This window comes from Lemur catta, chromosome 5, assembly GCF_020740605.2.
Source record: "Lemur catta isolate mLemCat1 chromosome 5, mLemCat1.pri, whole genome shotgun sequence".
Classification (NCBI taxonomy): Eukaryota; Metazoa; Chordata; class Mammalia; order Primates; family Lemuridae; genus Lemur; species Lemur catta.
The window spans coordinates 61,612,719-61,640,705 of NC_059132.1; the positions used below are offsets into that span (position 1 = coordinate 61,612,719).

Sequence of the window (27,987 nt, forward strand, 5' to 3'; positions counted from 1 at the left end):
TTGAGGTCACTGTGGGATATCCAACTGAGAGTCATATACACAAGTCTGGAGCTCCCAGGGAGAATCCTGACCCAGAAATGCAGACGTGGGAATCACAAACACATAGGTAGTTGTTTAGATCACGACCGAGAATGAGATTGCTCAGGGAGACTTCGAGGATTGAAAGAAAAGAAAGAGAAGCCACTAAATCAGCAGCCAGAAAATCAATGGAGAACCAGGAAAATCCTAACACTTATCTGTAGCCAAAAAAGAACAAATACAGTGGAACCAGCAAGGAGTTTGCCTCACCTTGTTTTGAACTTAATGTGTATTTTTTTTTTTGTATTTTAAATGATTTTTCTTACTACAAAAACCAATGAATTTGTTAAATCAGTGGAAAGTGAAATGCAGGACATCCCTAAATCATTTGTCCTTTTTTTTTTTTTTTTTTTTTTTTTTTTCAAAATTCAGTTCATTTTATTTTATTTTATTTATTATTTTTTTTTATATATATTTTTTTTATTTCAGCTCATCATGGGGGTACATAAGTTTAGGTTATATACATTTTCCATGTCCCACCCATCCCCCCGAGTCAGAGTCCCAAGCGCGTCCGTTCTCATTCTCCCGACAGTGCACCTGGCACTCATCATGTAGTCATACCTCCATCCCCTCCCCCCCCACCTCCCCGGGTCTGCACCTTCAAGCATGACCATTCCCCAGAGGGTGTGCAACGCACTCATCATGTAGGCATACACCCATCCCCTCCCCCCACCCCCCATCCCAGTCTGATATCCAATTGGTATCCTTCCCTGATGTACATTTAGGTGATGATCAGGGAAACCAGTTTTCTGGTGAGTACATGTGATGCTTGTTTTTCCATTCTTTGGATACTTCACTTAGTATAATGGGTTCCAGCTCTCTCCAGGAGAACCAAAGAGATGTCGTATCATTGTTATTTCTTATAGCTGAGTAGTACTCCATGGTATACATATACCACAGTTTACTAATCCATTCGTGGATTGATGGGCACTTGGGTTGTTTCCACATCCTTGCGATTGTAAATTGTGCTGCTATAAACATTCGGGTACAGGTGTTTTTGTTAAAGAATGACTTTTGTTCTTCTGGGTATATGCCCAATAATGGGATTGCTGGATCAAATGGTAGGTCTACTTGAATCTGTTGAAGGTATCTCCATATTGCTTTCCATAGGGGTTGCACTAGTTTGCATTCCCACCAGCAGTGTATGAGTGTTCCTGTCTCTCCGCATCCACGCCAACATGTGTTGTTTTGGGATTTTTTGATAAAGGCCATTCTCACCGGAGTTAAGTGGTATCTCATTGTGGTTTTGATTTGCATTTCCCTGATGATTAGGGATGTTGAGCATTTTTTGATATGTTTTTTGGCCATTCTTATGTCTTCTTTTGAAAAATTTCTATTCATGTCCTTTGCCCATTTTTTGATAGGATTGTTTGATTTTTTCCTGCTGATTTTCCTGAGTTCTAAATAGATTCTTGTTATCAGTCTTTTATCTGATGTGTAGTATGCGAAAATTTTTTCCCATTCTGTAGGCTGTCTGTTTATTTTCATGACTATTTCTTTGGCTGTGCAGAAGCTTTTTAATTTAATCAGGTCCCAGTCGTTTATTTTTGTTGTTGCTGCGATTGCCTTAGGGGTTTTCTTCATAAATTCTTTGCCTAGACCAATGTCTGTAAGAGTCTTTCCTACATTTTCTTCTAGAATTCTAATTGTTTCCCATTTAAGGTTTAAATCTGTTATCCACCGTGATTTAATTTTTGTGAGAGGTGAAATCTGTGGGTCCTGTTTCAGTCTTCTACATGTGGCTATCCAGTTTTCCCAGCACCATTTATTGAATAGGGACTCTTGTCCCCAGAGTATGTTTTTGTCTATTTTGTCAAAGATTAGATGGTTATATGAGGATGGTTTTATATTTGGGTTTTCTGTTCTGTTCCACTGGTCTGTGTCCCTGCCCTTGTGCCAATACCAAGCAGTTTTAAGCACCACAGCTTTGTAGTATAGTTTGAAGTCTGGCAAATCAATACCTCCCATTTTGTTTTTATTGCTTAAGATTGCTTTTGCTATACGGGGTCTTCTCTGATTCCATACAAAGTGTATAATTATTTTTTCTAAATCTGTGAAAAATGATGTTGGTATTTTAATAGGAATTGCATTGAATCTGTAGATTACTTTGGGTAGTATAGACATTTTAACGATGTTAATTCTTCCAATCCATGAGCATGGTATGGATTTCCACTTATTTACGTGTTCTGCAATTTCCTTCCTTAGCGTTTCATAGTTCTCTTTATAGAGGTCCTTTACCTCTTTAGTTAAATATATTCCTAGATATTTTATTTTCTTTGTTGCTATTTTGAAAGGTATTGAGTCCTTAATTTGGTTCTCCGATTGAATGGTATTGGCATATATGAATGCCTCTGATTTGTGTGTATTGACTTTGTAACCTGAGACATTACTGAATTCGTTAATTAATTCCAGGAGTCTCTTGGTTGAGTCCTTGGGGTTTTCCAGATACAACATCATGTCATCAGCAAAGAGTGAGAGTTTGATCTCTTCTGTCCCTATTTGGACACCTTTGATTCTGCTCTCTTGTCTGATAGCTCTCGCAAGGACTTCCAATACTATGTTGAAAAGTAATGGGGACAGTGGGCAGCCTTGTCTGGTTCCAGTTCTGAGTGGGAATGCTTTCAGTTTTTCCCCATTCAGTATGATGTTGGCTGTGGGTTTGTCATATATGGCTTGTATTATTTTTAGGTAGGTCCCATTTATGCCTATGTTGTTAAGTGTTTTTATCATAAAAGGGTGTTGAATTTTGTCAAATGCTTTTTCTGCATCTATTGAGAGGATCATATGGTCTTTATTTTTGCTTCTATTTACGTGGTTAATTACATTTATAGATTTTCGTATGTTAAACCACCCCTGCATCTCTGGGATGAAGCCTACTTGGTCATGATGAATTATTTTTTTAATCAGCACTTGGATACGATTTGCTAGGATTTTATTGAGGATTTTTGCGTCTACGTTCATGAGAGAAATTGGTCTGTAGTTTTCTTTTTTTGTTGCATCCTTTCCTGGTTTTGGTATTAATGTAATATTGGCGTGGTAGAATGTGTTGGGGAGAATTCCATCCTTCTCAATATTGAAGAATAGTTTATGTAGGATGGGCACCAGTTCATCTTTGTATGTATGGTAAAATTCAGGTGTGAACCCATCTGGACCAGGGCTTTTCTTTTTGGGAAGGTTTTTTATTGCTGTTTCAATTTCAGTTGTTGATATTGGTCTATTCAGGAATTCTATTTCTTCCTGATTGAGCTTGGGAAGGCTGTGTGATTCTAAAAATTTGTCCATTTCCTCCTCATTCTCCAATTTGTGTGCATAAAGATTTTTGTAATATTCATAGATAATGTCACGTATCTCTGTGGCTTCGGTTGTGATTTCTCCTTTCATGTTCCTGATGGAAGTTATTAAAGATTTTTCTTTTCTGCTCTTGGTTAGTCTAGCCAGTGGTGTGTCTATTTTATTTATCTTTTCAAAGAACCAACTTTTTGTTTTATTAATTTCCCTTATAGTATTTTTGTTGTCTTTTTCATTTAATTCTGATTTGATCTTAATAATTTCTCGCCTTCTGCTGGGTTTGGGGTCAGTCTGTTCTTCTTTCTCCAGCTCTTTGAGTCTATTCATTAAGTTGTCTAGTTGTAAATTGTCTGTCTTTTTGAAATAGGCATTTATGGAAATGAATTTTCCTCTCAGGACTGCTTTAGCTGCATCCCATAGATTTTGATAAGTTGTGTCACCTTTGTCATTTAATTCAAAGAATGTTTTGATTTCTGACTTAATTTCTTCCTTTACAAAATTGTTATTCAGGAGAAGGTTGTTTAGCTTCCATGACTTTGCGTAGGAATGAGAGTTCCTGTTAAGGTTCATTATTATTTTTATTCCATTGTGATCTGAGAAGATGCAGGGTATGATTTCTATTTTTTTAATTTTTTTAAGACTTGCTTTATGACCTAGGATATGGTCAATCTTAGAGAATGTCCCGTGAGCTGATGAGAAGAATGTATATTCAGTGGTTTTCGGGTAGAATGTCCTGTAGATGTCAGTCAGGCCCATTTGTTCTAGCATTCTGTTTAAGTCTACTATGTCTTTACTTATTTTCTGCTTGGAGGATCTGTCCTGTGCTGTCAGTGGGGTATTAAAATCTCCAACTATTAAAGTGTTGTTGCCTATGATTTGGTTTAGATCGAGTAGGATTTGCTTTATGAATCTGGGTGCACCTAGATTGGGTGCATATATATTAAGTATGGTTATGTCTTCTTGTTGAATTGTGCCTTTCACCAGTATGTAGTAACCGTCTTTGTCTTTTATTACTTTTGTTGGTTTGAAGACTAAGTTATTGGAAATTAAAACTGCCACACCAGCTTTCTTTTGGCTACCATTTGCTTGAAATATCAGGTTCCATCCTTTTATTTTCAGTCTAAATGCATCTTTGCCGGTTAAGTGAGTTTCCTGAAGGCAGCAGACACTTGGTTTGTGTTTTTTTATCCATTGGCCCAGTCTATGTCTCTTGAGTGGGGAATTCAGGCCATTGACATTTAGTGAGAGAACTGATAATTGGGATAGATTTCTGTTTATCTTATTGGGTAGAACTTCATTGCTATGTTTTCTCTCTTGAGCCATTGTGGTGGCTAGAATTTGATCTTTAGCTCTTGGGTGGTTTTACATTCGTGGGTCTTTGTTGTGATGATCCATGTGTAACTCTCTTTTGAGTACTTCTTGGAGGGGTGGCCTTGTCTTGGTGAATTCCCTCAGTCCTTGTTTATCCGAGAATGTCTTAATTTCTCCTTCATATAGAAAGCTTAGCTTAGCTGGGTACAAGATTCTAGGCTGGGCATTATTCTGTTTCAGAAGAGTGAGAATGGGGCCCCAACTTCTTCTTGCTTGTAAAGTTTCAGTTGAGAAATCTGGCGTAATTCTAATGGGCCTCCCTTTGTATGTTACTTGTTTCTTTCTCCTTACAGCTCGAAGAAGGGTCTCTTTAGTGGATATTTTGGTCAGTCTGACGACTACGTGGCGTGGTGTTTTCCTATTTGCTATGAATCCACCAGGGGTTCTTTGAGCTTCTTGAACCTGTATATCTAAAGTTTTAGCAAGGCCTGGGAAATTTTCTTCTATTATGTCTTCAAATAGTTTATCCAGCCCTTGCTTATTATCTTCTTCACCTTCAGGGATGCCTATAACTCTCACGTTAGGTTTCTTCACATAATCCCACATTTCTTGAAGACTCTGGTCTTTTTTCTTATTTCTTTGCTCTATCTCTGTGACTGTCTTATTTAATTGGAAAGAGTTATCTTCGATTTCTGAGATTCTGTCTTCTATTTGATCTACCCTGTTCTTGAGACTTTCCACTGTGTTTTGTAGCTCCCTGAATAAATCCCTCATTTCTAGGAGTTCAGTTTGGTTTTTTTTCAATACGTCTATTTCTTTAGTGAATTTTTCTTCCAAATCCTGGAATTTTTTTGCGGTTTCTTTGCGGTGGATATCAATTTTTTCTTGTATATCATTCAGCTTATTTATAACCCAAGACTGAAATTCTTCTGGTAACATATTGGTATTCTGAAACTGGCTTGTGCCAATTGGAGGAGAGTTGGTATTTCTCTTTGGGGGCGAGGTTTCCGTTTGGTTTTTTGTGCTCCCCATATTTTTCCGCTGAGCCCTTCCCATCTGGCTCTATCGTTAGATCTTTTCTCACAGCTTTAGTCTAGTTAACAGCACGTCTTGTACTCTGTTCTTAGGCTATGGAACAGTCTAGGAATGTTGCTTCCTTTATCTATAGGGGGAGACTGTTGTGTGCTGTTTAGAGTTTCTTTTTTCTATCTCAGTTGGGGGACTGCTTCTGATGGGTCCACCCCCAGAGGGTTGGCTTGACCTAAGACCAGTTTGGCAAGTTAAATCATTGTGTTGCGGACTTTCAGTTAGTAGGCAGGATTCACACGATTTGCAAGCAGAAAGCCTCTTCTCCCTCTCTTTTTTTTTTTTTCCCTCCCCCTGGCTTTTTGGTTCTTCCTCTGGATGTGTGGTTTCTGTCTCCTTCAGCAGGAAAGACACTGGCTAGGCCGAGGAGGCAGTGCCCTCACTCCCTCAGTGCCCCAGCTGCTGCAGCTCCCACGGGCAAAGGTCTACACTGTCCCAGTGTTCCCAAGGTCCGGGCTCCACACTCTTGCGTCTGGGGAAGCACTCAGTGTTCACACCTGGGAAGGGGACCTGGAGAGGGTCTATGGATCAGGGGATGGAGCCTCCTGAGGAGTCGCCTGGCACCCTATGGCTCTGCAGCAATTAGACCTTGGCCCGCACAATTGTTCCTGCCCACCCGCAGATCACTGGCACTGGGGGGTAATTTTCAGGGTCCGATAGGAATCACAGCTGGGGGTCTGGAGCACTCAGGAGTATACAGTAGCTCCTGGGCTGGAGGGACACCGGAAAGAAGAAAAGAAAAAGAAAGGAAAAAAGAAAAGAAAAAAAAAAAAAAGGAGAGAAACAATATGAATAACAAGAAGAAGAAAGAGAAAACAAGAAAGAAAAGAGAAAGAAAGAAAGAAAGAGAGAGAGAGATAAAAAGAAAAAAAAGAAAAAAAAAATCCCACTTTAATATTTCAGGCTCGGGGCCCCTCGCCTCGGTGCAGGTCCGCGTCTGTCCCTTTAAGAGATAGGGCTCCGGCACCGCAGAGGCCTGCCAGAGTTCAAGGTCCTTTCCGCTTAGCTGTGGGAACCGAGATGGCCACCGCGCGTCCGCCGGTCGCAGGCGCCAGGGGAGAGCGTTCAGAGCTCGGCAGGCGCCAGGGCCCACAGCAGCTCCCCAGCCGGAGAGCTGCCGTACGGGAAGAGAAAAGCAAAAAAGTCCCTCTTTAATATTTCACGCTCGCGGCCCCTCGCCTCGGTGCAGGTCCGCGTCTGTCCCTTTAAGAGATAGGGCACTGGCACCGCAGAGGCCTGCCAGAGTCCAAGGTCCTTTCCGCTTAGCTGTGGGAACCGAGATGGCGACCACGCGAGAGCGTTCAGAGCTCGGCAGGCGCCAGGGCCCGCAGCGGCTCCCCAGCCGGAGAGCTGCCGTACGGGAAAAAAGAAAAAAAAAAAAAAAAAAGCAAAAAAGTCCCGCTTTAATATTTCACGCTCGCGGCCCCTCGCCTCGGTGCAGGTCCGCGTCTGTCCCTTTAAGAGATAGGGCACCACGGAGACCCGCCCGAGTCCAAGCTCTCTCCCGCCTATGTCACCTGTCCTCGGAGCTCCACGTCTCCCGTGGTGATTCTGCACCAATTTCAGCCAGATCCCTGACCGAGTGGATGTGGGGGTCAGTGGGGAGATCAAGCCGCTCTGCTGTGGGGCTGCACCCGCCCCACTCGCCGGTGAGGCAGGCACGGCCGTCCCGCACTCCGCTGTCTGTTTTCCGTCCCGCACTCTCCAAATTATCTCGGTCTGATTTCTCACTCGCCTCTGTTTTTTCCTGTTCCCCGTGTCCCACGGTGATTCTCCGTGGGTTCACACCGCCGTTCCTGTGGAGAAGCAATCCTCTAGCGTTGTGGCAGGTGGAGATCCACGCCTTCCTCTCCGGGAGCACAAATCCAGGAGGTCAGCTCCACTCCGCCATCTTCTGATCTCCCCTGTCCTTTTTTTTGTTGCTACATCATAAGGGACCAAGCAAACCCTTTATTTGTCTTTTTAATGGAAGATTGAGTTTGACTATGAGGGCATTTGAGAGACCTGTACAATGAGTTAATAGACTAAAATCCCAACAGGGGGAGAAAAAAACACTTGGAAACCTGCAGGAAAGCTGTATGTTTATTTTCATAAATAAGTATTTTATAACAAATGCATGCTAGCGATTTTACAGTACCTTGTAGAAATTACAGTCATTGTTGGTTGTGGAAAGTTTCTAATGTCAATTAACAATGTAGTCTAACGAGATTTGACTGTGGCAATTTAGATGCCTCCTTTGTTGCTGAGGTTTGCCCTTTTTGCTCTTACAGAATAACAAAGATAAACTAGTCATGTGCACAAAAAATTACGTTAATGTGCACTCAGTCATGGGATCTAAATCACACATATTTTGTTGTTATATATCAAGAAAACAAAATGCTTGTGCTTAACTGTTTTCGTTTCTAACACATGGATGGAAAAACAAAACTATTTAATTCAATGGAATGAAAGCAGTGAAGCAGAATTTTAGCCAAACTCTTTGTAAAATTGTAAATTTATTCCTTTGGATATATGTGCACAAAATGTGTGTAACCTATTCTGTTTTTAAAGATACCTTTGTTTATCATAAAAATTCTGGACCTGTGTTTCTATAAAACTCTTCCATAAAAGAAAAAAAATGATTTTTTTAAGATATACCTAAAATTTTTATCAAATAAGCAACATCCATATAAAACTGTGAAAAAAAATTTCTTTACATAATAAAGTGTAATATCCATACCAAATAGAAAGAGAAGTACCTTTTAATGTGTTGAATTTCTACATGGTTTAGATCAAAATGTTTCTATTGTGTTTGTGGAAAAATGACATGAAAAGAATTAGTATATGAAATATTAGCAACACAACGAACAAGCAATACACCATCCAAACACATTTTAATTGTATAAAATGTAGATCTTTTTACTCAAAAGAGAAACTTTTGCATTTTAGAGTGTACACTAATACAGAAGTAAAAATCTAATTTCTAATAATTAGATCAAAACAAAAATAATTTTCCTAACAAAGAAACATTCTATACACAGTAAATCATATAAAAACAATGAGTTCAATTTAATCTTTACTTACAACACCAATAATCCCCCATTAGCACTGTATATATTAAAAATTTAGGACAAAAAACATTGAAGAAAAATATAGGCTAAGATTGACTACAATCATTCTCTATTTCCACATCATTGCTTTTGTGACAATAACTGCAACACGCCGTTAAACTATATGGTTTGAGCTGATGAAACTACAGAGAATTCATTTGGTCCCAGTCATAGATTAAAGCTAAGTCATTGTTGGCTTAAGTCAATGGAGCTCCAATTGTTACCTCCTGATTTTATAAATGCTTTATGGTTATTCAGACTTTATAAATTCTTTCCAAATTCCCTGTCTCCAACAGGATGTTATGCCTCATCCAAAACATAGTTTTTCCTTATCAACATAAGGGAACACTCATTCTCCATCCATGTCACCCAAACGTCATGGGAGAAAACACACACATTTCAAGTGGGGAGAATAAAAATCAGACCTATCTACATCCAAGAACATTTCTTGAAAATAAAAAATCCTATGGCATTTATAAAAAATGATAATTAATAACAAAGAACTGTATGTGTTCATTATCTTAGAAAAACCGACTAACCTTAAAAAAACGATTCCATTCCAGGAGGACATTACATTCATTCATGCAAGAGTGCCAAAATGCTTCTGCACTGAACCTAAACATTATATAAACTAGTGGAACAATAAGCCAGTCTTTCATTCTATTTGTAATGCACCTAGCTAACTGGTACCAAAAAGAGTCCTTGCTACATTCATGTAAATCACACACACACATTCACAAATAGTAATAACCTTTTGACAGAGGCGGCACTGGTATGAAATATTCTGCACCTGAAGTATATAGTACTTAAGGCTGATGACAAAGAACTATACTCTGCAGTTACTTCAGGAAAATAAGATATATGTGTCTTGGTTTTTTGTTTTGTTTTGTTTTTTGATGTGATATATCACATTTTTACAAGCAAATTTGTCTAACACCCCTCCCTAGAATAAATTTTTCATTAAAATGCTGGTAGCTTTCTTACTTGGAGAAGAATTTTAAATCTCTTGAAGTCTTAGGGAACCAAGATTTAAAGCACCATGATATACCACTTCTTAGCATTTCCTCTCACATTTTTACACATTGCTTCTCTCAACTTCACCCAAAAGAGCCTTATTTTATTAATAACGCTGTGTCTGAGGAGGCCTCTTTAATGTCTTAAAGTGTGTGAGTGCATCTGTATAAGTATTTGATATCTATATCTGCATCTATATATTTCTGTTCAGATTGGCAACAGTTCACAGGTGGTGCTGTTAGCAATTAATCTACTTTTTAAACTTTGCTTTTGCTACTTGAGCAAAAAAACAAACACCCCTCACAATTGTAAATACACAGATTTTTTTTCTAGGTGAATGAACTTCACCCTTTGTGTATAAGGTAGGTCATTTAATGAAAATTTTGAGGATGGTAGTTTATGAGATATAAACTAGAAGAGTTAGCATAATTTCATATTAGTATGACTTCACAATTGTCAGCCTGCAGAGATATCTGACTGATTCTCAGCCACATATACATGGGATGGTTCTGTCTTCACCCACCACAGCAAGAATTAACACTTTCAGAATAAAACAGGAGGCACAATAGTATCATACCCTTCCTCAGAGTCTGGCATTCTAATATTCCCCAAAAGACATAAGAGAAAAAGCTTAATAAATAAAAAGTCATCCTAGGGCCATAGAAAAAAATAATGAGTAGAAAGATATCTTATGGTTATATTACCTTATTTTATAACGAGATGTCAATGGGCCCTCAATAGTTATTTTAACAGAAGCTTAGTCAGGTAAAACATCCTTAGCCTGAAAATGACTTCAATCAAAGTCTTCTTTATTTGCTCTGCAAAACTCCTAATGTTCCAATTTCACTAACAAACCAGTTGTTTACAAGTGTCTTAAAATCCAGTTAAGTTTAATAAAGTAGTTTCATAAAATTAAAACTATGAAATCTATGTATTCAGCATCACAAAGAATGAACATCTCAAAGCATTATACTGGTTATCTCATAAAGGCAACGTAAGTTTTTCATAGCATCTTCTCTCTAGAAAATGATACATGAAGCCTATGCCAGACCTCTTCCATCCGCTCACATAAATGGCCCCAGATCTGTCAGTAAGTCTCGCATAATTTGAGGAGCTAGTCTGCCATGGAGACTACCATTCCCCACAGAGAAAACTGACACAATTGTGAGGTAAATGAACTTTCAGCAGTTATGCTAAAGTCATCTCCAAATTGTTGCCCACAATTTTAATTCTCTGAGAATTTCTTCCTGGGTTAGATGACATGTTTCTTTTTTTTTTTTTTTAGTAAGGTATGTATGCAAAGTGTTTTAAAATGATAAGTTGTTACTCATCCCCTCAAGGTAGATCACAATTATATCTTGTCAACAGATGTTAAAATAGGTACACATAAGAGAAGACTATGTCCCCATTTTTTTAATTTTTTGCTTGTAGTGATTGTGGCCTATTACCTTCTTGAAGTATGCTTAAAATACCAAATGTCATTTTCATGTAAAATATCAGTGTTGTGCTTCATTAAAATGATGCTAAGGAGTTCCCTAAAACCTAACTAAAGCTTTATAATATAGTGAAGAAAAGGACAGAAGGAAAAACAGGAGAAATATCTTTATGAAAGAAGAACAAGAGAAAGAGAAACTCTTCATTGAAGAAAGAAAAGAGAAAGAATCACCTTGATAATTAGTTAGAATTTCTTACATTTAATCCCTTATTTTTATAAGCTATCTAAAATCATTGACCCCAGACCCAGGAATAGTGTGTGAATTTATTAAAAACCCAGTGGGTCTATTTCCCTAACAACACAAGACTTGCTTGTAGTCCACGGTGTAGTCCAGCATTTGAAAGAGTAAGCCTACTAGTAGAAAGCACAATCTAGCTTTTACACCAGAAATATAGTACCCATTTTATAATTCATTCTCCCAGATTACTATATCCTTGTGTCATTATCTCTTTCAAATACTGTTACATTATAATCTCTGCTTATACTTCCTATTTGTGGAAAATACCAAAATAGCTCTTAGGAAAAACAATGCATCTATTTTCTGCAGTATTATTAAGTGCTTTACATAACTACCAATTATTTTGATTCTAAATGCTTGGTTATGAAACCTGGAGGGGAAAATCTTAAATTTATGATTCATAATGAACTCTATGAAAGCACTAGAAGTTAGATTTTCAAATTTACAACTCTACATAATTAAAAATATATTCTTTAATATGAGAAAAATACATTACTTCTGTGTTTTAGGAAGAATAGCATCATCTCTTAAGAATCCAAAAAACTAATGCAATTACATTCTTCCCCCATACACACCTCACAAGGCAACTATAATTTCATCAGTCTGCAAAACTGGAATCAGGAACTGGTTTCATTATGACAATTTTTAAAGTTTTTTCAACAATTTCTTTCTATCGGATGGCTTCTAATTATATAGAAAAGAATTTGCTTGAAAGTCTAAATATATCCAACTAGGAAAAATAAATATTTGTTGACAACCTTAGGGGCAAAAATACCGTAAGAAAGTCTTAACAGAAATAAGGCTAAAAGCAAGTGAAATTGAGCAGTCACCAACCCTTCATATAGCCTACTCTTTTTTCCTATTACACTGTCTTATTTTTTGTAAAAAAAAAAAAAAAAAAAAAAAACTATTTGGGAAGAATACACTCTTTGGAATAACCAATATGGAGTTTTCTAATATAATAACATGAGGGAGAAGAGAGGGATAGTATTGGTAAAGGTCAACTGGATCAGTGAAAATCCATAGGATTTCCAGTGTTTGCAAATCATGCAGCCAGGCTTGGTAACATAACTGGGTACTCCCTTACGATTCTTTCCTGAGTATGAGCCACCACAGCCACAAGCACTGAAACCTAAAAGCACTTAAGGGAGGGCATGAAATACTAGTCACTAACACCCTGAATGAATGCTTCCTCCTACCAAAATGACCACCCTTGCATTGTCTTTTTAGTTCAGCTAAGGTATATTTTGGCTAAGGAGGAATAAAGAAAGGCATGCCAACAAGTCATGGAAACATTCCAATCTATTGCCATCACCAAATTATCTCTGAAATTAAACTGTAATTTGTTCATTCAAGAATGTATTGCTTTAAGAAAGAAAGTAGTACATATTTTCCTATTACCAATTCTTTAAAATTCTCTGCCTTCTTGGATAAGTGCTTTAGAATAAGCTGCTATCTAATAATCTCACTTCTAAATTTATAATAAAGTATACAATAGGAGTGATCCTATTTTTTTTGATCCCTTACAAAGACAAGCGGCCAATTGTCTTCCAGTGAAAATTCTACGCTGTCTCTCTTATTTAATTTCTCTATATGACTTTCAAAAACTGTGCCATAAAAATAAGTTATTCTCCTTCAGTAGCTACTAAAAGTTAATAGAGTCTTTCCATTAGGCTTCTAATGTTAAAATTCAGTAGGTAGTATTCAACCATAGTGTCACATTATGTTTAGCAATAACTATGCGCTTATTATTCAAGTATTGCCACCCTTAATTTTTCTTACAATCCATATATTCTCTTTTTAAAACTCATCTATGCCACAACAGCATAGTCCTTGTTTTGTTCGTTGTTTTCATTTTCTTGTGGACTAGTAATTTTTACTTCTGGCCTTGCTGGTCTTTCAGGATCTAATTCAGCCTGGAGGAAAATAGATCAAAACAAAGATACTCAGTTCTTTGGTTTACAAAGGCAATAACATTTACAAAGAAACAAATTACTGAATATTCTATTTCATCATCTAAATATTCAACTAAAAACAGTTTTGGGGGTTCTCATTGTTTTTTCGTTTATCATTACCCAGTGGATACACCGTTCTGAACACCTTCCTTACAAAAGCCCTTTTGGAGACAATAATCCGCTCTGTGCTTTAAAGGCACAGACTCATTTCATATGCTGCAAGCTTTATTTTTCTCATTTTCTTTTTCTTTATTTCCCTTTGAGCTTTTCTTTTCAATAGCATATTTATGCTTTTCACTTTAGCATTTTTCCGAGACAAGGGAAGAGAAAAATGCAGCAGTTCTACCCTCATGCCACATTAATCCAGCCCCATCCCTGGTGCTGTCCTAATTTTCATTTTCTCCTAGAACTCACAAATTCATTGTGAATCCAGTACCGCGCACCATCAAGTATCAAATAGAGAGGAGCATGACAGAAAATCAAAAGCGGAGGCAGCATTTCTTCAACAGCAACTATCACTCCTCCCACTTGGATTTCTCCTATGTCATTATCATGTACAACTCGTCTTTCCCCCACTCCACTGAAAACTGAGGGAGTTAGAACTAGCTGCTTTGCAAACTCTGCTTTATGAAATCTTGGAGGCTCCACAGCCCCCACAAGGGCCACCAGTCTGGGAGACAACAAGAGCAGCTCCAGATGCCCCAAATCCCACAGGCCATAATTTATGCTCTAAAAAAAAAAAAAAATTACTGGGGCTATGTCTTATTTTATGTTGTTACCTTGTGAAATGTCTCAAACAGTATCTTATATTAATACATAATACAAGCTCAATTTCAATAAATGTCAGTTGCTTACTGTGCATTTGTCCATATTCCCTGCTGATTTCCTATAATCATATCTCACTTTGCACAAGAACTGTTACATGAAACAAAATGCTACGTGGTAAACTGAATTTTTAGTCATTTTATCAGTAAAAAAAATCTTTATGTAAAAGTTAATTATTAATTTCTAACTTATAATTCATATAACTTTGCTTTTTCACATATTTGGTATGCTTAAAGAATACCTATACTGATACATTAGGGAGAATGGAGAGAAAAGATATCATCATTATAAGAAAGAGCTGAATCAAGTAAGATTAAATCTTTTTGTGAGTAACTTCTCTGTCTTAGGCATTTTTATAGTCCTTAAAATCCCTAACTAGTCACAAATCAGGTACTTGCTCATCTGAGTTCCCAAGAATTTGGATTCACCCTCATTACATACCACAAACACCTATACTTCAGGCTCTTGCCAAATTATATAACCTTTATATTGATGGATACCCAATTCCTATCAAAACCCCCTATTTTTCCTTTTTAAAAATATTTATTTGACAAAAATTGTATATATTTATGATGTAAAACATGATGTTCTGAAATATGTATACATTGTGGAATGGCCAAATCTAACATACATGTTACCTCATATATTTATCATCTTTGTGGTAAAAACACTTAAAATCTACTTTCCTAGCAATTTTCAAGAATATAATACATTGTCATTAACTATAGTCACCATGTTGTTAAATAGATCTCTTGAATTTATTCTTCCTGTCTATTAATAAATGAAACTTTGTATCCTTTGACCAACATCTTTCCAACCCTTACTCCCAGCCCCTGCTCACACCACCCTTCTACTTTCTGCTTCTATGAGTTCAACTTTTTTAGATTCCAGACATAAGTGAGATCATGAGGTACTTGTCTTTCTGTGCCTGACTTATTTCACATAACATAATGTCCTCCAGGTTCATCTATGTTGTTACAAATAACAGGATTATTTTTAAAAGATATATTGATGAAAGATGGAAGGACAGGTAACCATTCATTTCTGCAGAATCTATTTAGGGCATACATTGAATTAAGGTAGACCGTTGGAAAAATTTGTACTTAGATCTTACTATCTAGTCCCACATACAATTACACTTTGATTTCATGCTGTAAGCTTTCATCAAAGGCTACTACAACAAACAGTTTTATGAAACCTACTATCGCAGTTGCCATATAAATGACACTGAGGACTATGTAGAACTACATATGGGGAATTTCTTATAGAAGAGGACTGTGATTATCTCACCTTGAGAAAAGATGAAATGAGAGACATGCTGAGTGCTTTCATTTAGATGTTAAGAATGTTTTGTGTAAGCCACACAGTGGATTACAGGTAACTTTGTACTGTTATTGAAACCTGGCCACAAGAACATTTTGCATTCTGCCATTGCTAAATTTGCTCTCCCTAAGCAAGATAAAACAGGTCAATAAAAAATAATCAAGATGACCCCAATCATCAAAGTGAATATCAGAAATATAAGTAGACCACGGCCCATGAAGAGGGTATAGCCTTGAGGGAGGTGGACTTTGATCTGCTGGGTGGACAAGAAGGGAGGCAACAGCAGATGGTGAGAATGTGTGCAGCACACTTGAGCCTAGTAGCAACCAGGTCATATTCACCACCATGGAAATTAACCTATCCTATGGGACATCTGTCCCATGGAAGAACACCAGGACTTGAGAGTATCTGGCTCCAGGGCCAGAGAACAGGCTAGAAAGAGAGGCTTTACTACATATTTCTTTCTTTGTTCATTTTTTCCTCCACCATATATTTCTTTATCCTCTCTGTATAATATATACAACTATATATTATCAAGTACTTGGCATGTTGAGCACTTAATTCAATTAATCCATTTAAGGTAGACCAAACAAACTAGACTTTAATACTTCTAGAAAACAAAGAAGTCACCCATAATAAAATGGTGGTCTTCAGCTCATGTCTAGGTCTCACTGGTCTCGATATTCTTTTCTGGTTTGTATCTCCTCCAGTCTTAGCTTATTTTCATTTTTTATATTGCTTGCTTTTATTATGTATGTTCTTAGAAGGCTCTGTAGATTTTTTGTAAAATGAGGTAGGAGAGGGATAGATGGATGGATGGATGAATGGAGAAATGTACGGACAGCAGGACAGACATATGGACTATCAGATAGGTAGACGGCAGTACTTGTTAACTGATTAAAGTTAGTATTGATAGTAAATGAAATGAATTAAATGGTATTGGATCTCTCCTACTCAACCATAAGTAGTTTCAATGCAAGTTCTAAGTTCTTAAATAATTCCCTAAGCGCACGCATGCACATGCGCATGCACACACACACACATTCATGCATGCACACAAAAGCAACAGAAATACCTCATCTTGTTCGTTGCCAGCTCCTTGAGACTTCCTTTCCTCCTCCACTGCTGGCTGAAGCTCATTATGGACCTGGTCCAGTTCCTCCCCATTTTCTTCATCAGTGCCAACATTCACACGCGCGGGAGCTGCCTGCTCCTCACTGTGGTCCAGGATCTCCTCAACTTGCTCAGGGGCATCTGCATCCTCCCCACCTCCTTCCTCTTCAATGTCACCATTCATTCCTGAAAAGTCTTCTTTCTGTTCTGCATCCTTGTTTGCTTTCTCTCCATCTTCTTCTTCATCTACTATTTCTGCTGGCCTCTGATGGACCAAAGGGAATAATGGATAAAAGTAAAAAGTATAACAGAGATTTTCCACTGCACATCATAGCAATGTAATAATTATTATATTATAGTCAAGTAAAATGTCCTTATATTTGCATAGTATTTCATGGTATATAATGTGCTTATGTTTACTGAGTACCTACCATATGCCACACTTCATAAGTATTTTCTCACTTAATCCCCACAACTCCTGTGAGGCTGGTATCATTCCCATTTTACAGATGAGAAAACTAAGTCAGAGAGAGCCAAGTAGCTAGCCCAAAGTCCCAATGGAAGAGCCAGAATTTGAACTAAGCATGTGACTCCAGAATCAAGGAAACTAAACTGCAGAGTCATTGGCTACTGTCTTGTGTAACGTCTGGACCAGAGGAGGAGGTAAAAGAAGTTCTTTGTGGAAAGATTATCATCCTAAGTGCTATGGGTGAGGGTGATGGCACCAGCATATGAACTCAGATTTTCTGACATGGAATGTAGACAGCTTCCACACAATGTCTAAAGGAGTTGAAGGCTTTTCTCTAAATATAAAAATCAATTGTCATGCAGATGCAAGGCCAAGAAACTATAAGTCTTCTCCATAAAAATAATAAATGCTAAAGTATTTTATAAACTCTAATTAAGCATTTTACTGTTATTTGGATACACACGAATCTGCTTTAAAAGAGAACAGGAACCTGAGCTCTGAGTTCCAGAGCCAAGATTTTGGAGAAAGACCCAGGTTCAAGTCCTAGCCAGGTTCTTACTGGCTGCTACCTTACTTCTGTGAGTTTCAGATTCCCCATTATAAAATAAGAATATAATAAAATTTCCATGGGGATTAAACGCATAAAGTTATATAAAGTGCCAAGCAACTGGCACAACACAGATCCTAAAAAACACTGAAATCCCTTCCCATTTGTTATGCTACATTCTTTCTTTAAATTTTTTAGTGGAGAGCCATGACTTCAGCAACTGGGATTTGAACTCCTGGGCTCAAGCAATCTTCCCACTTCAGCCTCCTGAGTAGCTGGGACTACAGGCACAAGTCACTATGCCCAGCTAGGATACATTCTTTCCTGGAGCTACCATATTTCTTCACAGCCATCAATAAAATAAGTTTTTTAAAATGTTAGGATAGAAAGAATACAAGATTTGTTCTATGTTAGGATCCCAGACCGTCTCTTTCTAGCTACCCGACATTGGACAGGTCACTCAATCCTCCAGCCTCTGTAAAAGGAGGGTTTGGGACTCAATTAGCCCTGACCTCCCTTCCAGCTCTGGAAGCCCATTCTCTTCTAACTGACCGAACAACTGCTATGGGATCGTTAGTATTGTCTAATAAAAGTTAACAAAATGCTTTCAGTTTGGGGAGCAAAGAAGGAAGAAAATGAAAGGGAGTAGACTAAAAGTTTAGAATAAAATTCCACACAACATTATTTTGAAGAATAAAGGGTTGGAACTGTGAATTCTTATATTCTGTCAAAAATAAAGTCCCAAATTTAATTATATGATACCAAAGATACACTTTAAAAATGAAGGTAAAAACTAGTTGTTCTTAAGGCATTGCAAAAACCATAGTGCTTGTCATCATGTAGATTAAGTAACACAGCAGGCTGAGCTGTTCAAATTTTCATTCCAATGCTAATGTCAAGTAGTGGAGAGTCCTAGCTATTTCTAAGCATGTCACACAGGGTGAGGCCCTTAGGAAGGTAGAATGCTGGATGGAAACTCAGAGTGGGAGAGGGATGGATCTGCTAGATGGTGCTTTAAAAAAAGGCAAAAGATTTATAAAATGTAACCCACAATGCTTGGCAAGGATTTCTGGTCTTTAATGTATGATACCTAAATGACTAAGGGTGAGAAAAGTCTCCAATCTCTAAAGGAGAGAGTAGTATTTCCCCATCTCCCCACCAGACCCTTGTCTCACCCTGTCTCCAAAGAGAACAAGCACAGCTGGGACTGAGGCACACACTCCCAGTGATGAGGGGAGGAGAGTTTGGCAAGAGAGGGGCAGGCATTTTCACATAAAAACAGAGCAGAGGAGGATACATCATACATGAAAATCAGCCGCATTTCTATAAGCTAACAATGAACAAATCTGAAAAGGAAATTACAAAAACAATTCCATTTACAATAGCATCAAACACAATAAAATACTTGGGTATTCACTTAACCAAGGAGGTGAAAGACAGGTACAATGAAAACTACATGACACTGCTGAGAGAAATGAAAGAAGACATAAATAAATGGAAACACATCCCATGTCTATGGATTTGAATACTTAATACTGGCAAGATGTTGTACTTCCCAAAGTGATCTACAGATTCAATACAATCTCCATCAAATTCCCAGTGATTCTGCAGAAATAGAAAAACCCATCCCAAAATTCATATGGAATCTCAAGCGGCCCTGAATAACCAAAACAATTTTGAAAAAGAAGAACAAAGCTAGAGGACTCACACTTCTTGATTTCAAAGCTTACTACAAAGCTACAGTAATCAAAATAAGTACAGCACTGGCATGAAGACGGATAAATAGACCAATGAAATAAAACAGAGTTTCCAGAAATAAACCCTCACTTTTATGGTCAAATTGTGAAAAGTATACCAAGACCATTTTATAGAGAAAGGATAGTCTTTTCAACAAATGGTGCAGAGAAAACTAGATACCCACATGCAAAAGAATGAAGTTGGGACCCTTACCTAACACTACAGCCAAAAATTAACTCCAAATGAATCAGAGACCTAAATGTAAGACCTAAAACTATAAGACTCTTAGAAACATAGGACAAAAGCTTTATGACACTGGATTTGGCATCAGTTCTTGGATACAACACTAAAAACCCAGGCAATGAAAGAAAAAAAATTTTAAATTTTGTGCATCAAAAGATATCAACAGAATAAAAAGGCAACCCACAGAATAGGAGAAAATTTTTGCAAATCATATATCTGATAAGGGATTGATATCTAGAATATACAGAGAACTCCTAAAACTCAACAACAACAACAACAAAACAAACTGATTCAAAAATAGGCAAAGGACTTGAATAGACATTTCTGCACAGAAGATACATAAACGGCCAATAAGCATTTGAAAAGATGCTTAACATCACTAATCATTACAGAAATGCAAATCAAAACTACAAGGAGATACTACCTTATACCCATTAACATGGCTACTACTAATATTAAAAAAAAAAAAGAAAATAACAAGTGTTGATAAGAATGTGGAGAAATTGGATCCCTTATGCACTGTTGGTGGGAATGTAAAATGGTACAGCCATCTAGAAAACGGTAAGGCAGTTCCTCAAAAAATTAAAAACAGAATTACCATATGATCCAGCAATTCTAATTCTGAGTACATACCAAAAAGAAGTGAAAGCAGAGTCTTGAAGAGATATTCATACACTCAAGTTCATGGCAGCATTATTCACAATAGCTAAAATGTGGAAGCAACTCAAGTAAAATGTGGTACATACACACAATGGAATATTATGCAGCCTTACAAAAGGACATTCTTAAACGTGTTACAAAATGGATGAACTTTGAAGCCATTATGGTAAGTGAAATGAGCCAGTCACAAAAAGACAACTACTGTATGCTTCCACTTACATGAGATATGTGGAGTAGTCAACATTATAGAGGCAGAAAGCAGAATGGTGGTCGCTAGCTGGGGGAGGGGGAATGAGGAGTCACTGTTTGATAGATGTAGCGTTCCAGTTTCACAAGATGAATAGAGTTATGGAGATGGATGGTGGTTGTGGCTATACAGCATGATGAATGAATTTAATACCACTGAAGTGTAACTTAAAAATGGTTAAGATGGTAAATTTTACATTAGGTGTATTTCACCACAAAAAGAAAGAAAACAAAACAAAATAAAGCAGAGCAGAGGAAATGAACGGAGCCAAAGATTACATACATTTCTGCATCACTGAAGAGCAAGGGCTTCTAGGGAGTGCAGGAAGGAGCCTGTGCCAGGAGGCGGAGGGGCTGACAGAGAGGGCACTTGTGAGGGGGCGGCTCAGAGAAAACACTCTGGGGTAGCTCCCCACTAACATGGCAGAAGTGGTGAGGAAAGAGCCTGGGGGTCTCCGGCCCAGAGACAAGTGTCCTTCCTGGGGACTCTGCAGGAACTGGGGGAGATGGTCACTGTGAGACCCAGAGAGACCTTCCAGGGACTCTCGGTTATCATGACTTCAGCAACTTGGCCTGGGGCACCTGTCTGTGTTAGGCAGTATTCTGGGTGCCAGGCATCCAGAGACAGGTGCTGGCATCAAGGAGCGCAGGGCACAGTGGGCCGGAAAGACTCGTAAACACATCATATTACCATGTGGCATGAGGAGGGAAGCAGAAAGACGTGCGTCAGGAAAGGGGCACTTCAGGGTGGGGTGTGGCAGGCTGCTGCCCAACCTCACGAGTTCTGGCTGTAAACAGAGACTTCTACAAGGCCGTGTCAACAGTGTTGGTGGGTGAAAAGCAACAGGCAAGAAAGGAGGGGCATGCAGACATGCAAATGCTGAGCACCCCACTGTGCCAGCCACACGCTCACACTCACACTCACACGCTCCTCATTTCAGCAACCCTCACAGTAGCCCTCTGGGCAGCTTTTTTATACCCATTACCCGAATAAGGAAAATGAGAAATCACTCAACACTTCCAATGTCATGTGGCAGGTGACAAATAGGGCCAGCGTGTGAACCAAAGGCGGTCTTGTCCCAAAGTCCTGGTATATCCTTCCTTGAACAAATAACACAAGAAGTTGATGCTTCACTGATTCGCTATTGTAGGGACACTTCCAATGGCCGGAAAATATGACCTCTGCAGTAGGCAACAGGACTTCCACTGTTTAAAGAACTACCGACCTGAAAACAAAACATTTCTGGATTTCCATCAAAGACTTTGTGTATGAGCTGAGGAGGGAACCTTATATGGATTGCCAGGCAGCGTACCTAAAGCAGTGATAATACCTAATACAACCCCAGAAATACCACCACACGAACGGCCAATAAGAGCAGATTTCTTTTTAAATTATCTCTGGAAATTGGATAATTATAAAGCACTCTCACAGAAATTGTTTTCATCCTTACTGTGCCTATTCAGAGCAACTTTGATTTGAGTTTTAAAGAGAAGTTTTATAGCATTTCTTAATTAAAAAACAATAATAATAACAAAAATCCCTCATAATTTACTGTAATCATTTAGGAATCCAGATATGGTCCTTGCCTCTCTGAGATTACATTATAAGTGCTTGCTAAAGTCTATTAAGGGCCGGGCATGGTGGCTCACGTCTGTAATCCTAGCACTCTGGGAGGCCGAGGCAGGAGGATCGCTTGAGGTCAGAAGTTTGAGACCAGCCTGAGCAAGAGCGAGACCCCGTCTCTACTAAAAATAGAAAGAAATTATCTGGACAGCCAAAAATATATAGAGAAAAAAATTAGCCAGGCATGGTGGTGCATGCCTGTAGTCCCAGCTACTTGGGAGGCTGAGGCAGAAGGATTGCTTGAGCCCAGGAGTTTGAGGTTGCTGTAAGCTAGGCTGATGCCACGGCACTCTAGCCTGGGCAACAGAGTAAGATTCTGTCTCAAATAAATAAATAAATAAATAAATAAATAAAGTCTATTAAGGTGACTACTTCTAAGTGGGAAAATCAATTTCTTTCTTGACATCTAGATTTACATCTAAAAATTGAAAAATGATAACTTTTTTTTAGTTTTTAGTTTTGTATTTCTCAGCCTTATCCCTTTCTTTACCCTCGATTCCCAAATACATATACATTTTTTTTCTCCCTTTAATGCAAAGGGCTGGTATGTGCCCTAATCTCTTTTTAAGAAAGAAGACATCCAGCCCTAAATGCAGGCCTTATTCTCTTAGCCATTATCACCAGCACTGCTAACAAGCGGTATTATGCTTTCATCCCATTATTTCTATTAGACTTTCCCAGCACAGGTATTTTTGTAGTCATCAAATGAAGCCACATCTGGTTAGCGCAACTTTAAGAAATGCAAGATTATTGGTGCTGAATAGCAATTTGATCAATTTAAATAAGACGATAACATTAGTTAAAAGGTTTATAATCCATTAAAATATCCCGAGTCTGGAACAAAATTTATTATTACAATGACACTACAATTCAGGGCCCCCCCCAAAAAAGAATGCTGCTATGACAGATCTGTAATGAATAAATGAAAAGCAATGTGCTTTTTGGTGTAATCTCCTTTGAAGCAAGCATTAAATTATTAAAGATGTTTCCAGTGTATACATCAATCAAATCACTCCCAGAAGGAACACTGGGTTTTATACCCATACATACACACACACACATACACACACACACACACACAGATAAAATCCATACCATGGCGAGGGTCTGCAAAGAAGGACAGCACTCCTTCTACATGAGGGTGGGTGTCCAGGGTGGGAAGCAGACATTCTTTAGGATAAAAAAAAATACAAGGGACAAAGGAGGAGCAAGTTGCACACTCCCTCAATCTCCTTCACTCCTCTCTCACTGTAGAAAAACTATAAGAAAAATCTGGTACCCCTCATACAACTCAGAACTAGCAACAACTCTGGCAACTTCCGATCTATTGAAAGTGTTAGATCTGACTTACATAGACTAACCATCCTCACTCTTAACTATGTTTATTTTTTGCTTCCAAGTTCCCCATGCATTTTACACAACAAATTTACCATCCAATAGCTTTTTAAGTTTCTGAACTGCTATCCACTTTCAAAAATTATATAAAGGTGCCACAAGAGATACTCAACAAAGATGCCTTCCATAAAGTAGCACAAGCACTTAAGTAACATGTGACTTTGTCTTCGGTTGGAGTGACAGGTTGGCAGTAGCCAGGTATGGGTATGACAATGCAGAGCATTTAGGTAACATATTATGCTTCTCAAAACACTTTTATGTATAGTTTCTTGTTTCATCTTCCCAACCTGTAAGCAGACATGATTATCCCCATCATATAGAATGGGAGACTGAGCCAGAGGAAAAGTCAACCAACTTGCCAAGGGTTATATGGTCAGTTGGTGGCAACATCTTTCATCAGCATCATTAAAAAGAAAAAATATAAACATATATGTGTGTGTATATATATATATATATACACACACACACACATATATATATATATGTATATATATATGCTTCTACTGAAGGACAGTGGCCCTCAGTGGTTTAAAAACTGGTTACCATGGTGACCAGGCACCTAGCCAAGGCTCACCCCTAATATGTGACTAATGGACCAATGAGGCAGGAGGACTAGCTGGGCTGAGCTGGGTTCCAGGTCTCTGCTTCTCCCTCTAGCAATCGCTGATCATGTTTTTTACAGACATAGACTTTAAAAGCTGGCTCCACTCCCTGAATATTATCCTTTTGATCTATTAAGTAGCATCAAATCAGAGATAAACCCCATTTCCTCACTTTTTGGGCTGAATGGCACTCCCCCTACTCATATGTTGAAGTCCTAACCCGCAGTACCTCCCAATGCGAATGTATTTGGAGAGAGGGTCTTTAAAGAGGTAGTTAAGTTAAAATGAAGTCATTAGGGTGGGCCCTAATCCACCATGACGAGCGTCCTTGTAAGAAGAGGGGATGAGGACACAGACACGCTCAGAGGGATGACCATGTGAGGACACAGGGAGAAGACGGCTGTCTGCAAGCCAAGGAGAGAGGCCTCAGAGGAAGCCATCCCTGCTGACACCTTGATCTCAGATCTCAGACTTTCAGCCTTCAGAACTGTGAGAAAATAAATTTTTGTTGTTTTAAGCCACCCAGTCTGTGGTAGTTTGTTATGGCAGCCCTAATAAGCTACACTCACCAAGTTCTACCTTCCCTCCCAAGCTACAGACATTCACATTCATATTCTTCTCTCTACCTCTCTCCTGCCCTGCTCGCCCTCCTATCTCCCCTATTTCCTTAAAGGAATAGGGAAGTCAGGTTCCTCAACAAAAGCCAGAGGGCTGGCTGGCTATAGCAGGGAAGGAGAGCCAAACCCAGCCCTTCCCAGACAGAAGTCTGGAGTGGGGAGAGTCCTCCATGAAAGGAACTGAGAAGATCCCTGACCACTTGTCTATGCCACACCATTGCACACACTGCCCGCGAGACTGTTAGCCATAGCGCTCTTCCTCCCGCATCATTAGAGTCACCTTCTCCCGGAAACCACCCTGGCTCCAGGTAGGGAGCTGTCACAACTTGCCTGGGCCCTCATAATGCTTATTAAGATTATTTTAGTATACTCTAATCACAGGGTGCAGCTATTCTCTATTTATGTGGGACATGAAAATAGTGAACATAAATTGCTATCAAGTACATGCCCCCCAAACTATGTGGAATGATCATGCAATAATGGAGAAATAGCAGGCTTGGTTTGATGGAGGCCTTCTGGAAGTTTCTTGAAGTCAGGGATTTTTCTTGCCCATCTTTGTTCCCATCATCACAGATTAGTGTTATTCATTGTCTTAAATAAGATACAAATGTGTCTGCCACAGGTGACAGTCAGTATGACATGCGCCTTAGGGAAGTGTTAGTGACGAGGAGGCTCGTGTATCTCCTGCTCTCCGCAGGTACCTGGCACTACGCTCTGCACACCTCACAGGCGTGCTCACATTTAACCCGACCTCACCACAACTATTTGAAGAAAATATTATCATTATTTCAATTTGCTGATTAAAAAAAATAAACCTGAAGCATAGGGAGTCAGGTAAACTTGCCCAAATCCCACAAGTAGTGCCAGAGGGATGTGAATTCTTTTTTGACAGCTGGATTACAATAACTATTTTCCCAAGACAGTGAATGTACAGAATGAAAGCATTCAATTTAATGGCAAATAGTTACTTTCAGCCTTGCGTCTTCTAAGCTAGTGCTTCCCCATCACCTGGGGGTCCTGTTAAATGCAGATTCTGAGTCAGGAGTCCTGAGCCTCCGCGTTTCTAACATCCCCCGGTGAGACTGATGCTGCAGGTCCCCAGATGACACTGTGCGTGGTAGGGCTCTAAACTACACGTAACAGAATACGGTCATAAATATGCCACTTCAGAAAAAGCATTTTTGGTTAAAAGTTCTAATTGTAATAATGCCTTGAAATAATGCCTCTTTAAATGAAGGTTGCATTTTTATCTGAAAAACTACCAGTCAATTCACTGAAAGCTGGGAGAAAATGGAAGGACCAGGACTGACTGTTGACAGAATGATTTTTGGCCATCAAGACAGTTCTACAAGATTTATTCTAATCACATCACCACGCCACTGTTTAAGAGTCATGTTATAAAAAAAGAAGCCCATCGTTGCCAAAGCCATAAATCAGGAAGATATTTTTACCTATGCTCAAAGTCTTCTCCCCCGATATTTACATCAAATTTCAGTCAATTTGTGACTAAAATTTTAAGAGAACAAGTTTTCAAGTAGAAATTATTTCTCCAAGGACTACATACACTCTGAAATTTCAGGAATAGCTCATGCCTATGAGTAATTATGTAATACTATACTCTATATAAAGCACAATTCTTGTGTTTCATTGGAGTTGAAAAGGGGCATTCATTATACTTTAAAATAATCATTGAACTGATGTACATAATGGTATAACAATGATCACAGAAGTCATTTAAACTTAGATGATTCCAGCCTCACAACCTCTCTGGCATGCATCCAGAATGCAACTAGATTAATGGACATGTTACACATATATGTACAATTACAGAAAATATGTCCCCTTAAACAGAGAGGCTTTTATAAGAAAGTCTGGGCTTTTACCTTTTAAAAAGCACACTATTTATTATAAGTAATTGCTCTTAATATTTGTTATTAGAAAAGCTATACCAGATTTTCCCCTCAACATGACACTGGTGTTGGCATTTTGAGTGCATTTTGACTGAGTTTGCCTCCGTTGCATATCTTGCTATTTATTTTGCAACTGACATTCTGAGAAAATGGTTGATTTGTATGGCAAGACAGAAAAGGTCTGATAGTTATTATCACTGGCTACATCCTAGCAGGGACAGCTCAGGAGAAACCTAAGTACTCAGGTTTTCTAGAAAATATGCATGCAGTTACTAAGGTTAACTCGGGATTCTTGAGTGGTAAGGAGAAAAATGATGGGATATGGAAATCATATGGAAATAAGCACAAAATATTGAAAGCATCAATTACTTGGAAGGTATTTCCACAGACAGATGGGGCTGCCCAAGTCACTTACACGTTAAACTCACATCACACCTCTGACAGTAACAGCAGCACCAAAAATCAGAAATGGGGAGAGGTGTCTAAATAAAGACCACAGCTAGTGCCCAGCCCCCGTTAGAAGTGAATGTTGGTATTTCCTATGTTTACATCAGAATTCCTGAGGGTTATATTTTAATGTTTAATACCTTTGCTATCTAACAACAGCAAAAGTTATAATCTTCTAGTCAAGCTACCTTATCTAGGCACCCAGCCGTCCTGCCCATTCTCACCTCTCAGTTCTCTCTCCCTGAAATAGAGACTTAGAAATTAGAGATCAAAACCAACAAAAATGAAGACTACCTTAGATGTCCGTTTTTTTCCATGGAACGTTTGCTACATTTTGAATTTGGGAAAGTGTGTGGATTTGTTTAAGTTTGTGGGTAGAAGGAATGTCTGTGGATTTTATGGCAGAGTTCAGGCATAGATGTTGAAAGTACAGAAGTTATCACACTAGTTTTTATTTCTGTTCCCATGGAAACTAAAATCATGTCCTACCCAAGTTGAATGAGGTGTTTTGAAATAATCAGTTTCAATTTTTCATGATAGCAAAGTATCACATCTTGTTTTCAGCTTTCAGAGGCTTACTTTCACAGGAAAAAAAAAAAAGGTTTAGATGTGGTTTTAAGGCACAAAGACCTACAAAAAGGGTGGTTATATTCAGAGACATGACCCTGTACGCAC

The 27,987-nt window shown here is 38.5% G+C and overlaps 1 protein-coding gene across 6 annotated transcripts in view; it reads right to left on the reverse strand.

Annotated features, from left to right (window-relative positions):
- Positions 1 to 8,634: 8,634 nt before the first annotated feature.
- DCDC2 (doublecortin domain containing 2) overlaps positions 8,635 to 27,987 on the reverse strand; it is a 151,735-nt gene continuing 132,382 nt past the window's right edge. For all 6 annotated transcript variants that reach the window (XM_045551884.1, XM_045551886.1, XM_045551883.1 and 3 more), the window contains 2 exons: positions 16,778 to 17,080; positions 8,635 to 13,515 (listed from right to left, as the gene is read on the reverse strand). In XM_045551884.1, coding sequence (XP_045407840.1) covers positions 13,411 to 13,515; positions 16,778 to 17,080 — 408 coding nt within the window. In that variant the 3' untranslated portion in view covers positions 8,635 to 13,410. The remainder of the gene's footprint in view (positions 13,516 to 16,777; positions 17,081 to 27,987) is intronic.